The sequence below is a fragment of the Phyllobates terribilis genome, unplaced genomic scaffold, assembly GCF_046119375.1.
Source record: "Phyllobates terribilis strain yellow unplaced genomic scaffold, ASM4611937v1 Scaffold_12__6_contigs__length_324123572, whole genome shotgun sequence".
Classification (NCBI taxonomy): Eukaryota; Metazoa; Chordata; class Amphibia; order Anura; family Dendrobatidae; genus Phyllobates; species Phyllobates terribilis.
The window spans coordinates 307,196,683-307,209,884 of NW_027362772.1; the positions used below are offsets into that span (position 1 = coordinate 307,196,683).

General features: G+C 46.9%; 1 protein-coding gene across 5 annotated transcripts in view; it reads left to right on the forward strand.

The window, feature by feature from the left end:
- Positions 1–13,202, forward strand: part of FEZ1 (fasciculation and elongation protein zeta 1) — a 99,590-nt gene that overhangs the window by 71,187 nt on the left and 15,201 nt on the right. For all 5 annotated transcript variants that reach the window (XM_073657350.1, XM_073657353.1, XM_073657351.1 and 2 more), the window contains one exon: positions 6,895–6,981. In XM_073657350.1, the coding sequence (XP_073513451.1) occupies positions 6,895–6,981 (87 nt within the window). The remainder of the gene's footprint in view (positions 1–6,894; positions 6,982–13,202) is intronic.

Genomic DNA, 13,202 nt, shown 5'->3' on the forward strand with positions numbered 1-13,202 from the left:
CATCACGTTAAGCAACCAAAGACCTAAAACGCCAACCTGGAACAGTCTGGGGTAATGGTTTCAACAAATACCATACACCACACAATAAACCAATCAGAGCTTTATGGGTGAAGGCCAAGAAAGAAACCATTGCTGAAGACATAAAAAGGAACGGCTGATCTTTTCCAAAGAGTACCTTGACAAACCACAATCCTTAAGGGAAATTGTTCTGTGGACAGATCAAACAAAAATTGAGCTTTTTGGCAATGCAAAGCAAGAGTTTGTTTACAGCATGCTCAATGAAGCTTATAAGGAAAAGAACACCTTACCAACAGTTAAGCATGGTGGAGGATCCATAATGCTGTGAGGTTCCTTTGCTGTGTCTGTTACTGGAGGCCTTGACTATATCCCAGGAATCATGAAATCAGAGAATTAGCAATAGATTTTAGAGCGAAATATCCTGCCCGGTATAAGAAAACTTGGTTTGAGTCGAAGATCATGGGTCCTCCAGCAAAACAATGACCCAAAGCACACATCCAAAAGTACACAGGAATGGTTGAAAAAGAAAAAATGGACTGTTTTAAAATGGCCAGCAATGAGTCCTGACCTCAATCCCATTGAAAATCTTTGGGCTTAGCTGAAATCTGACATTGGGAAAAAGAAGCCTGCAAACATTCAAGAGCTTGAGCAAACTGCAAAGGAAGATGGGAGAAAACTCCAGCTGAGAAGTGCAAGAAGCTTATAGATGGCTACAAGAAAAGTGTGGAGGCCGTCAGCAATGCCAGAGGGTGGGCAACCAAGTATTAATTAGGGGGGCAACCAAGTATTAATTAGGGGCCTTTATTGCTGCACATGATATTTATTCTGTTTCTTCTTTCAAATTACAACATGGAAGTTGAAAAACCAATGTTTTATTGTTGTATTACTTTGGACTGCTAATTAAAAAATCCTGAGGATATAACTTTGGTACATTTCCATTTATCTCTGAAGATATTGTACAGTCTATGAAAAAAAATGAATGGCAATAATGGTGAGCAGCACTGTATTCTAAGGACATGCAGACAATGTAGAGAAGCTGCTTATATAACGACCCTGAACATGGAGAGCAAAGGGCAGCACAGAGGATTTCAGGAAAGGAAGCTTCTTTACAAATCCATAGCTTTTATTAGCTGAAATTCCCAGGTGTTGAATAAAGTATGGAAACTTGGGTTTTCATAGGCGATCCGCAGTGACATCAGCGGCAGAAAATAAGACCGGGCTGTGACAACTTTAAAATTGCTTTATTGTGCTATCTATACTCCAAAAATTCCATATATGCATATATATATATAATATCTCTAGGACAGCACTGCAAAATAATGTGGATTTTTCAGACTAGAAGACTGATTAGAGGGAGCGGCTGAGACTCAGTATGTACAAAGATTGTTAGCATTTTACATTTTCTTCTATTGGGTCTCATTAATGCTAGATTAAAGAAATGTTATGGTCCATTATTTCTGCTTTGTATATAGTTTTATATGTTAAAGGGTTATTCCAGAATCTAAAGTTATGATAGGTGAGCAGATAAGATGCTGATTGTTGGGAGCCCGACTGCGGAGACCCCCAACTACACAGGGAATTGGGGTCTTTACTCTGAGAACCCGGGCTCTGCAGGACCTTGTTCTCAAGGTCCAGAACCTCATTATTGTAATCAGTGGGAGTTCCAGCATTCAGAGCAGTAAGTTATCTACTTTTTTACAGTTAGGGCAAAACTTTATTTTGCGTCTATCCCTTAATCTGTGTCCTAGTTCTCCTGTTTAATGCAGGTTAGAGAGTAGGGAGTAGGATGGGAGTATTACTGCAGGATCAGACTCCACTTATATTGTGTTTAGGCTGTAACCATGGAGACACACAGGTTTGCCTTAGAGCTTTGGACATAAAACGGAAGAAGATTTTTAATACATACCGTATTTTTCGGACTATAAGACGCACCGGACCATAAGACGCACCTAGGTTTTAGAGGAGGAAAATAAAAAAATAAAAATTTAAGCAAAAATTGTGGTCATGATGCACTTTTAAGGGGGAGGGGGTCTTCTGCTGACACTGGTATAGGGGTAATGTCCCCCAATTCTGACAATATCCCCCATCCTGGTATATATGCTGCCCCCCTTCCTTTTATATGTGGTCCCCATCCTGGTATGCATGGCACCCCTCATCCTTATCCTGATATGCATGGCACCCCTCATCCCTGTCCTGGTATGCATGGCACCCCTCATCCCTGTCCTGGTATGCATGGCACCCCTCATCCCTGTCCTGGTATGCATGGCACCCCTCATCCCTGTCCTGGTATGCATGGCACCCCTCATCCCTGTCCTGGTATGCATGGCACCCCTCATCCCTGTCCTGGTATGCATGGCACCCTTCATCCCTGTCCTGGTATGCATGGCACCCTTCATCCCTGTCCTGGTATGCATGGCACCCCTCATCCCTGTCCTGGTATGCATGGCACCCCTCATCCCTGTCCTGGTATGCATGGCACCCCTCATCCCTGTCCTGGTATGCATGGCACCCCTCATCCCTGTCCTGGTATGCATGGCACCCCTCATCCCTGTCCTGGTATGCATGGCACCCCTCATCCCTGTCCTGGTACGCATGGCACCCCTCATCCCTATCCTGGTATGTATGGCACCCCTCATCCCTATCCTGGTATGCATGGCACCCCTCATCCCTATCCTGGTATGCATGGCACCCCTGATCCCTGTCCTGGTATGCATGGCACCACTCATCCCTGTCCTGATATGCATGGCACCCCTAATCCCTATCCTAGTATGCATGGCACCCCTCATCCCTGTCCTGGTATGCATGGCACCCTTCATCCCTGTCCTGGTATGCATGGCACCCCTCATCCCTGTCCTGGTATGCATGGCACCCCTCATCCCTGTCCTGGTATGCATGGCACCCCTCATCCCTGTCCTGGTATGCATGGCACCCCTCATCCCTGTCCTGGTATGCATGGCACCCCTCATCCCTGTCCTGGTATGCATGGCACCCCTCATCCCTGTCCTGGTACGCATGGCACCCCTCATCCCTATCCTGGTATGTATGGCACCCCTCATCCCTATCCTGGTATGCATGGCACCCCTCATCCCTATCCTGGTATGCATGGCACCCCTGATCCCTGTCCTGGTATGCATGGCACCACTCATCCCTGTCCTGATATGCATGGCACCCCTAATCCCTATCCTAGTATGCATGGCACCCCTCATCCCTGTCCTGGTATGCATGGCACCCCTCATCCCTGTCCTGGTATGCATGGCACCCCTCATCCCTGTCCTGGTATGCAGGCACCCCTAATCCCTATCCTGGTATGCATGGCACCCATCATCCCTATCCTGGTATGCATGGCACCCCTCATCCCTGTCCTGGTATGCATGGCACCCCTCATCCCTGTCCTGGCATGCATGGCACCCCTCATCCCTGTCCTGGTATGCATGGCACCCCTAATCCCTGTCCTGGTATGCATGGCACCCCTCATCCCTGTCCTGGTATGCATGGCACCCCTAATCCCTGTCCTGGTATGCATGGCACCCCTAATCCCTGTCCTAGTATGCATGGTTCCCCTAATCCCCATCAGGCTGTACATTAAAAAAAAATAAACACTCCTACTCACCTCTCTTCTCTCTCCTCCAGCGCTGCGTCCTGTCTGCCTGCACTGATCTCTCCATGTGAGCCGCGCATGACGTCACTGCCATGCGCGGCTCACAAGGAGTGATCAGCTGCTGGAAGTCACTGCTCCCCACTCCGGGTCTGTGTGCGCGGGGAGCAGTGACTTCACTCTCCTTCATAGCCGGCACACAGCAGAGCCGCGCTGCGGCTGCTGCTGCTGCTGACTATCTCCTGTGCCCGCTCATTAAAGGGCATGAATATTCACCCCCTCCCCATGCTCATGGGCTTGGAGAGAGGTTGAATATTCATGCCCTTTAACAGCGGGAACAGGAGATAGCCAGCAGCAGCAGCCACAGCGCGGCTGCACTGTATACCGCTATTAAGGAGCATGAATATTCACTGTTCCCCACACCCCATGGGCGTGGGGAGCAGTGAATATTCATTTTCTTTAGCAGCGGGGACAGTGTAGGCTGCAGTAGGCGGCTGCTGCCTCCTGTTCCCCGCTCCTCCACCGATACTTCTCCCCCCACACCATACATAAATATACACCCCCTCCCCCCCCCCCCCCAACATTCAGACTATAAAACGCACCCCCCATTTTCCTCCAAAATTTTGGAGGAAAAAAGTGCGTCTTATGGTCCGAAAAATACGGTAAATTTAACATTTTATTGTAGATGCATGAAAAATGCAAAAGTACTCACATCCTTTACTGCTTAAATGCATTTCTAAAGGATCCCAAGTCTTCAAAGCAACTTACAGGCTCAGTCGTCTCTCTTGCTGCTTTCATTCCCTTTCGTCCTTAAGTTGAAATTAATGACTTTTTCCTACCGGGGGTCACACGGAATACATTTTTCTCAGCCAGTGCTGATCAGACTCTTCTAGCAACATTTTGTGTTTTACTAAAGAAAGCTCCATTTGTAATCTGCTCCCCAAATGTCTGCAATTTGTCTTCTGATTGATTAGATATTATGCAGGACGTTCCTGGCAACATCAGCAAAGTAACTCTGATGCTTTATCTAATATTCATCCATGTGGTCAGCTCGACTCTGAGCTCTGTGGCCGATGACCAACGAGGTATCGGGGACCCTCCTTTGACCTCAGAGGCCGATGACCAACGAGGTATCGGGGACCCTCCTGTGAGCTCAGGGGCTGATGGCTGATGAGGTATCAGGGACCCTCCTGTGAGCTCAGGGGCTGATGGCAGACGAGGTATCGGGGACCCTCCTGTCAGTGATTCCAACACACAGGCGAGACGACACCAGGGAGATCACGCAATATGTTGCCGTCACACTGTCAGCATTTCGTCCGGAGTCGCGAGCACGCGATCCAGACTACTCACTATGTGGATATCGGCAAACGACCAGTAAGGGTATGGCGTAACACCCCTGGGTTCCAAAGCCTGGAATCCGTGTTTAACGCCCACCGTACGGTCACTGTCAGCTTCACCATAGCCCAATTATTGTTATTCTCTGCCACCACCCACCGAGTTTGAATTATAGTACAGGCCTGGCCGGACGCCTGCGTTTTGGTAGCGTATATGGCTTCGGGGAAGGGAACGATTACAGAACAAAAGAACCAGAACCATTACATTTTATATTTAATCCAAAAGGGAGGCAGTGTTTAGGAAAAATATATACAAGGATGTTACAAAGGAGACATTAAAATACATAGACTAAAAAAAGATAATTAGCTCATATCACCTGATACTCACAGGAATCCCAGGCTCACGGATTAGTGTCCAGCATACACTTGCAAGGATATATAAAGAAGGTAAAATCCGGTGCCACATGCGATAAATCCTTTTATTCCAAAATTAAAAATCACAACATGTCCCTAGGAGGAGAATAACTGCACGCGTTTCGTGGACACAGCCCCTTATTCGTGACGAATAAGGGGCTGTGTCCTCGAAATGCGTGCAGTTGTTCCCCTCCTAGGGACATGTTGTGATTTTTAATTTTGGAATAAAAGGATTTATCGCATGTGGCACCGGATTTTACCTTCTTTATATATTAAAATACATAAGCAGTTGCATAAAATAAACAGGATAAAAGAAGATAACTTACACTTTACGAGCGCGGAGACGATTCAATATAGGTGGAGGAGGGGCTCCCTAGTTGATTTGAGTGTTATCGAACGCGACCCGTTGCTTATAATTCTTATTCCCCCCTAGCAATGAGTGCTCCTGTTTTCTCCATGGATTCTCTTATACCTAAGGGGAGATCTGGCCACACGCCCCCTGTGGTGATATCATGTGGGCCGGTCTCCAGTCTGTACATTTTTATTAAAAACGCTAACTTCTGCAATAACTTATCGCTCGTTGATCGCAGAAGCTTGAAAATGATGCCATTTTTTCCCTTATGATTTTATCTTTATTTAGAGACCACACATCGCATAGCTGCCGTCTGCTATTCTGGTGTTTTTGCGCTACAGCTCTAGGTCGTGTTTTTCAGTGGCAGAAAAATATCCCTATCATTCCCTAGTTGATTCTATCTCTAAAGATATAGGTCTCGTTATTGTCGGACGCATGGACCTTACAATATTTCATATTTCTTTTCGTAGGCAGCGTGTCTGCAAATTTCCCTTTGAGGCTCGGGAAGCAGCTTCAACAATTACACGCAAATTAGTGCAAGCCTGCGTTTTAATTACTTCCTGCGTCTTTCAGAGACCAGATGCTTTCTTCCTAACAAAGTTATAACACTCCTTGGCTGGCATTGTTTGCGTAAGCTATTTCTCAGGCGTGTGTTAATTGGGGCTTTTGTGCTGAGCAGAAGGGGAATAAGGGAGGGGGGTGAACATCTATGTCAGGCAGATATGGAAGAACATTTTCCTGACATTAATATTTCCCTGACACCTCATGTTAGCACAGGGGCTGATGGCACACAAGATATCGAGGACCCTCCTGTTAGCACAGGGTCGGATGGCAGACGAGATATCGGGGACCCCCCTGTTACCTCGTCTGCCATCGACCCTTGTGCTATCGGGGACCCTCCTGTTACCTCGTCTGCCATCGGCCCTTGTTTTATCGGGGACCCTCCTGTTAGCACAAGGGCCAATGGCAGACGAGGTATCGTGGACCCTCCTGTTATCTCGTCTGCCATCGGCCCTTGTGTTATCGGGGACCCTCCTGTTAGCACAGGGGCTGATGGCAGATGAGATATCGAGGACCCTCCTGAGATGTTGCTGCTGTTGGAGAAAGATGTTTATGAATAATTTACAATTATTGCGCAGAAGTTATTTTCTGTATAAAACCTTCCTATCATCTGATTTCAGTTCCATGAGAAAGAGGAGGAAGAACTGAATGAGAAGAGTGAGAACGATTCTGGTATCAATGAGGAGCCGCTGCTGACCGCTGACCAGGTAAAGGAAACATGTTAGTAGGCGTCCGAACGAGGGGCCATTAACGAGACAGGACATTGGGGGTAAATATATATGATATATTTATATTAAAATTATAAATCATATATACAGCGGGTGAAATACATTAAACACGTCACCAATTTTCTACACAACTTAATTTGACATCTATGGTGATTTTGTTGCCTGTGTGGATTGGACAGGTTGTTGCCGACATCTGGTGAGAATTTCATTTCAATAGCACCTTTAGAAATAGATTTACTTAGAAAATTGGTGACATGTTCAATGCTTATTTCAACCTTTGTGTATATATTTTTTTAACACTTCTTTACTGTTTTATCTACAGTGAAGGGCTGTATATTATGATGATTTGCCTCCTTGGGGACTGCAAGCGTGGTAAATTAACAAAAATGCAGGATGGGTCATGAAAACAGATTCTCCAGTGTCCTTTGTGTGGTTTGTAACGGATGACGCGTTTTGGACCTCATTCATCAGAACGGTCTTAAATCTGATTATGTCTAGAACAGCCAATCAGAACGCGGTTCTCGTCTTAACTCAGCAATATAAGAAATGACTGCGGCCGTCACCTCATAGCTGCGGTCGATGTTCATCTAAGGAGGGCGGTAGTGATGTGTGATACACGGTGTATGTGATGGTGGAGGGCGGTAGTGATGTGTGATACACGGTGTATGTGATGGTGGAGGGCGGTAGTGATGTGTGATACACGGTGTATGTGATAGTGGAGGGCGGTAGTGATGTGTGATACACGGTGTATGTGATGGTGGAGGGCGGTAGTGATGTGTGATACACGGTGTATGTGATAGTGGAGGGCGGTAGTGATGTGTGATACACGGTGTATGTGATAGCGGAGGGCGGTAGTGATATGTGATACACGGTGTATGTGATAGTGGAGGGCGGTAGTGATGTGTGATACACGGTGTATGTGATAGTGGAGGGCGGTAGTGATGTCTGATACACGGTGTATGTGATAGCGGAGGGCGGTAGTGATGTGTGATACACGGTGTATGTGATAGTGGAGGGCGGTAGTGATGTGTGATACGCGGTGTATGTGATAGTGGAGGGCGGTAGTGATGTCTGATACACGGTGTATGTGATAGCGGAGGGCGGTAGTGATGTGTGATACACGGTGTATGTGATAGTGGAGGGCGGTAGTGATGTGTGATACGCGGTGTATGTGATAGTGGAGGGTGGTAGTGATGTGTGATACACGGTGTATGTGATAGTGGAGGGCGGTAGTGATGTGTGATACACGGTGTATGTGATTGCGGAGGGCGGTAGTGATGTGTGATACACGGTGTATGTGATAGTGGAGGGCGGTAGTGATGTGTGATACACGGTGTATGTGATAGTGGAGGGCGGTAGTGATGTCTGATACACGGTGTATGTGATAGTGGAGGGAGGTAGTGATGTGTGATACACGGTGTATGTGATAGTGGAGGGAGGTAGTGATGTGTGATACACGGTGTATGTGATAGTGGAGGGAGGTAGTGATGTGTGATACACGGTGTATGTGATAGTGGAGGGCGGTAGTGATTTGTGATACACGGTGTATGTGATAGTGGAGGGAGGTAGTGATGTGTGATACACGGTGTATGTGATAGTGGAGGGAGGTAGTGATGTGTGATACACGGTGTATGTGATAGTGGAGGGCGGTAGTGATGTGTGTGATACACGGTGTATGTGATAGTGGAGGGCGGTAGTGATGTGTGATACACGGTGTATGTGATAGTGGAGGGCGGTAGTGATGTGTGTGATACACGGTGTATGTGATAGTGGAGGGTGGTAGTGATGTGTGATACACGGTGTATGTGATGGTGGAGGGCGGTAGTGATGTGTGATACACGGTGTATGTGATAGTGGAGGGCGGTAGTGATGTGTGATACACGGTGTATGTGATAGTGGAGGGCGGTAGTGATGTGTGATACACGGTGTATGTGATAGTGGAGGGAGGTAGTGATGTGTGATACACGGTGTATGTGATAGTGGAGGGCGGTAGTGATGTGTGTGATACACGGTGTATGTGATAGTGGAGGGCGGTAGTGATGTGTGTGATACACGGTGTATGTGATAGTGGAGGGTGGTAGTGATGTGTGATACACGGTGTATGTGATAGTGGAGGGCGGTAGTGATGTGTGATACACGGTGTATGTGATAGTGGAGGGCGGTAGTGATGTGTGATACACGGTGTATGTGATAGTGGAGGGTGGTAGTGATGTGTGATACACGGTGTATGTGATAGTGGAGGGCGGTAGTGATGTGTGATACACGGTGTATGTGATAGTGGAGGGAGGTAGTGATGTGTGATACACGGTGTATGTGATGGTGGAGGGCGGTAGTGATGTGTGATACACGGTGTATGTGATAGTGGAGGGCGGTAGTGATGTGTGATACACGGTGTATGTGATAGTGGAGGGCGGTAGTGATGTGTGATACACGGTGTATGTGATAGTGGAGGGAGGTAGTGATGTGTGATACACGGTGTATGTGATAGTGGAGGGAGGTAGTGATGTGTGATGCACGGTGTATGTGATGGTGGAGGGCGGTAGTGATGTGTGATACACGGTGTATGTGATGGTGGAGGGCGGTAGTGATGTGTGATACACGGTGTATGTGATGGCGGAGGGCGGTAGTGATGTGTGATACACGGTGTATGTGATGGCGGAGGGCGGTAGTGATGTGTGATACACGGTGTATGTGATGGTGGAGGGCGGTAGTGATGTGTGATACACGGTGTATGTGATGGTGGAGGGCGGTAGTGATGTGTGATACACTGTGTATGTGATGGTGGAGGGCGGTAGTGATGTGTGTGATACACAGTGTATGTGATGGTGGAGGGCGGTAGTGATGTGTGTGATACACAGTGTATGTGATGGTGGAGGGCGGTAGTGATGTGTGTGATACACAGTGTATGTGATAGTGGAGGGTGGTAGTGATGTGTGATACACGGTGTATGTGATAGTGGAGGGCGGTAGTGATGTGTGTGATACACGGTGTATGTGATAGTGGAGGGCGGTAGTGATGTGTGTGATACACGGTGTATGTGATAGTGGAGGGTGGTAGTGATGTGTGATACACGGTGTATGTGATAGTGGAGGGCGGTAGTGATGTGCGATACACGGTGTATGTGATAGTGGAGGGTGGTAGTGATGTGCGATACACGGTGTATGTGATGGCGGAGGGTGGTAGTGATGTGTGATACACGGTGTATGTGATAGCGGAGGGTGGTAGTGATGTGTGATACACGGTGTATGTGATGGCGGAGGGTGGTAGTGATGTGCGATACACGGTGTATGTGATAGCGGAGGGCGGTAGTGATGTGTGTGATACACGGTGTATGTGATAGCGGAGGGCGGTAGTGATGTGTGTGATACACGGTGTATGTGATAGCGGAGGGCGGTAGTGATGTGTGATACACGGTGTATGTCATAGTGGAGGGCGGTAGTGATGTGTGATGCACGGTGTATGTGATAGCGGAGGGCGGTAGTGATGTGTGATACACGGTGTATGTGATAGCGGAGGGCGGTAGTGATGTGTGATACACGGTGTATGTGATACACGGTGTATGTGATAGCGGAGGGCGGTAGTGATGTGTGATACACGGTGTATGTGATAGCGGAGGGTGGTAGTGATGTGTGATACACGGTGTATGTGATAGCGGAGGGTGGTAGTGATGTGTGATACACGGTGTATGTGATAGCGGAGGGTGGTAGTGATGTGTGATACACGGTGTATGTGATAGTGGAGGGCGGTAGTGATGTGTGATACACGGTGTATGTGATAGTGGAGGGCTGTAGTGATGTGTGATACACGGTGTATGTGATAGTGGAGGGCGGTAGTGATGGGTGATGCACGGTGTATGTGATGGTGGAGGGTGGTAGTGATGGGTGATACACGGTGTATGTGATAGCGGAGGGCGGTAGTGATGTGTGATACACGGTGTATGTGATAGTGGAGGGCGGTAGTGATGTGTGATACACGGTGTATGTGATAGTGGAGGGCGGTAGTGATGTGTGATACACAGTGTATGTGATAGCGGCGGGTGGTAGTGATGTGTGATACACGGTGTATGTGATAGTGGGAGGATACTAAAGTTAAAATGTACAAATATTGTATAATACAGCCATAATATGCTAAATAGGGTAAGTACATAGCACTACATGAACTGGTCGCCAGCCAGTATGTGTACAGTACGGACAGAGGCTAATCAGTGCATGGATGGTATGATCAAATTTTCTTCAAAATTATGTTATGGGCCAAACTGGGACAGTTAGACAAGTGTGTTAAGGCGATAGCGATAGGCCAGTCTAAAGAAATGAGTTTTATGGGCATGCTTAAAGCTGTGGGTATTAGGAATTAATCGAATTGTCCTGGGTAGTGCATTCCAAAGAATTGGCGCAGCACGTGAGAATGCATCTGGACAATGATCCAAAACACAACAGCAAGTCTACGTCTGAATGGCTTAAGAAAAACAAAATTAAGACTTTGGAGTGACCTAGTCAAAGTCCTGACCTTAATCCGATTGAGACGCTGTGGCGTGACCTCAAAAAGGCGGATCATGCTCGGAAATCCTCCAATGTGGCTGAATTACAACAATTCTGCACAGATGAGTGACCAAAATTCCTCCAGAGCGTTGTAAAGACTCATCGCCAGTTATCGCAAACGTTTGATTGCAGTTGTTGCTGCTAAGGGCTCAGCCAGTTATTAGGTTTAGGGGATGATCACTTTTTCACACAGGGCCCTGTAGGTTTGGATTTCTTTTGCCCTTAATAATAAAGACCTTTATTTAAAAATTGCATTTTGAGTTATCTTTGTCTAATATTTACATTTGTTTTGTGATGTGAAACATTTAAGTGTGACTCAGGAAAGGGGTACCTTTTCACACCACTGTAGATTGTGTCCAATATTCTGTGATGCAAATGTGAACACAGACCTGGATGTCCTCCTGGGTCTCTATACCCCATTACCTGATCACACGTGAGGATTGTCCCTTTCAGCAGGTGATGGGCGTTCTGTTTTTCATGGCCGCCCCTGCACCAGACTAATAACTCAGTGACGTTCTCCGGCCCGTGACCCTGTGGTGATTAAATGAGAACAGGGTCAGGAATGTTTTCTGTTCCCCGGTGATCTGGGACTTGAAGAACTGTCACATAATGTAGTCAGATTAGATGGTGGCCGGGCGCAAATGTTTATGACCCTGTTAGGGGCTTTTGTCAGATTTCTTTTGCAGTAGTTGTATACGTGCAGTGTAAATGATTTGTGTGTCGGGCGTTCAGAGATCTTTGTGTTTCTTCTCATCCCCTGTTCTCAGCTTGTAAAGGACATATTAATATTCATGCTATCCAAGTGTAAAGGACATATTGATACTCATGCTATAGCAACTCCATTTTGTCTGCTTTCTCGCAAGAACATTCTGTGAGACACCCTGCTCCTGTTATCTAACTGGTCTGAGCCGGGATGTGTATAACCTTGTAAATTTCCACCATGCACCGAACGAACGATAATATGACCATATGTGTATTTCCGTAATAATTGTACTAACATTGGTTCAAGCCTGTAGTATGTCTGTAGGTGATTGGCTATTGATATACTCAAAACAATATAAAATGCTAAGTAGAAATAAACGATATTAGAGATTCTCTGAATCCTCCCATACAGAGCACTGCCTCCGTCTGGTTTTCTGTTGGATTGCGCAATCAACATAATAATTTGACACTCACTTGGTCAACCGTGAAGGGACGTTGGTGCCCTCCCTCAACAAGCTCATTTTATGGGCAGGCGTTGTGCAGAATGACGGGGAGGTTGAGCTTCTCGTCTCCAGGCTGTTGGTTATGGCTGTTACTGAGGGATCTGTGAAGCAGAGAGTGATACCCCGGTCCGGCGGCCACATCAGTTGCCCGTGACCATCTGATGACAGCCCTGCGAGCCACCGCATAAGGAGACCGGGGAGGGCCTGAAACACATGTGCAGCATCTGAAACAAGGGATACTGGAAGCCTGTGCTAGCATTTCTTCTGCGGTGTTGCTATCAGTGTGTGAAGAGTGGGAGAAGAGAGCGGCATTGACAATCCAACCCAATGGGCAGCACTTTGAACACATTTTATAAGTGGTCATAAACTTGTAAAAAAAAAAAAAAACTCATGAAAGAATTAAGTTACGTTAAAACCAAGCACACCATTGTTTTTCTTATGAAATTCTCAATAAGTT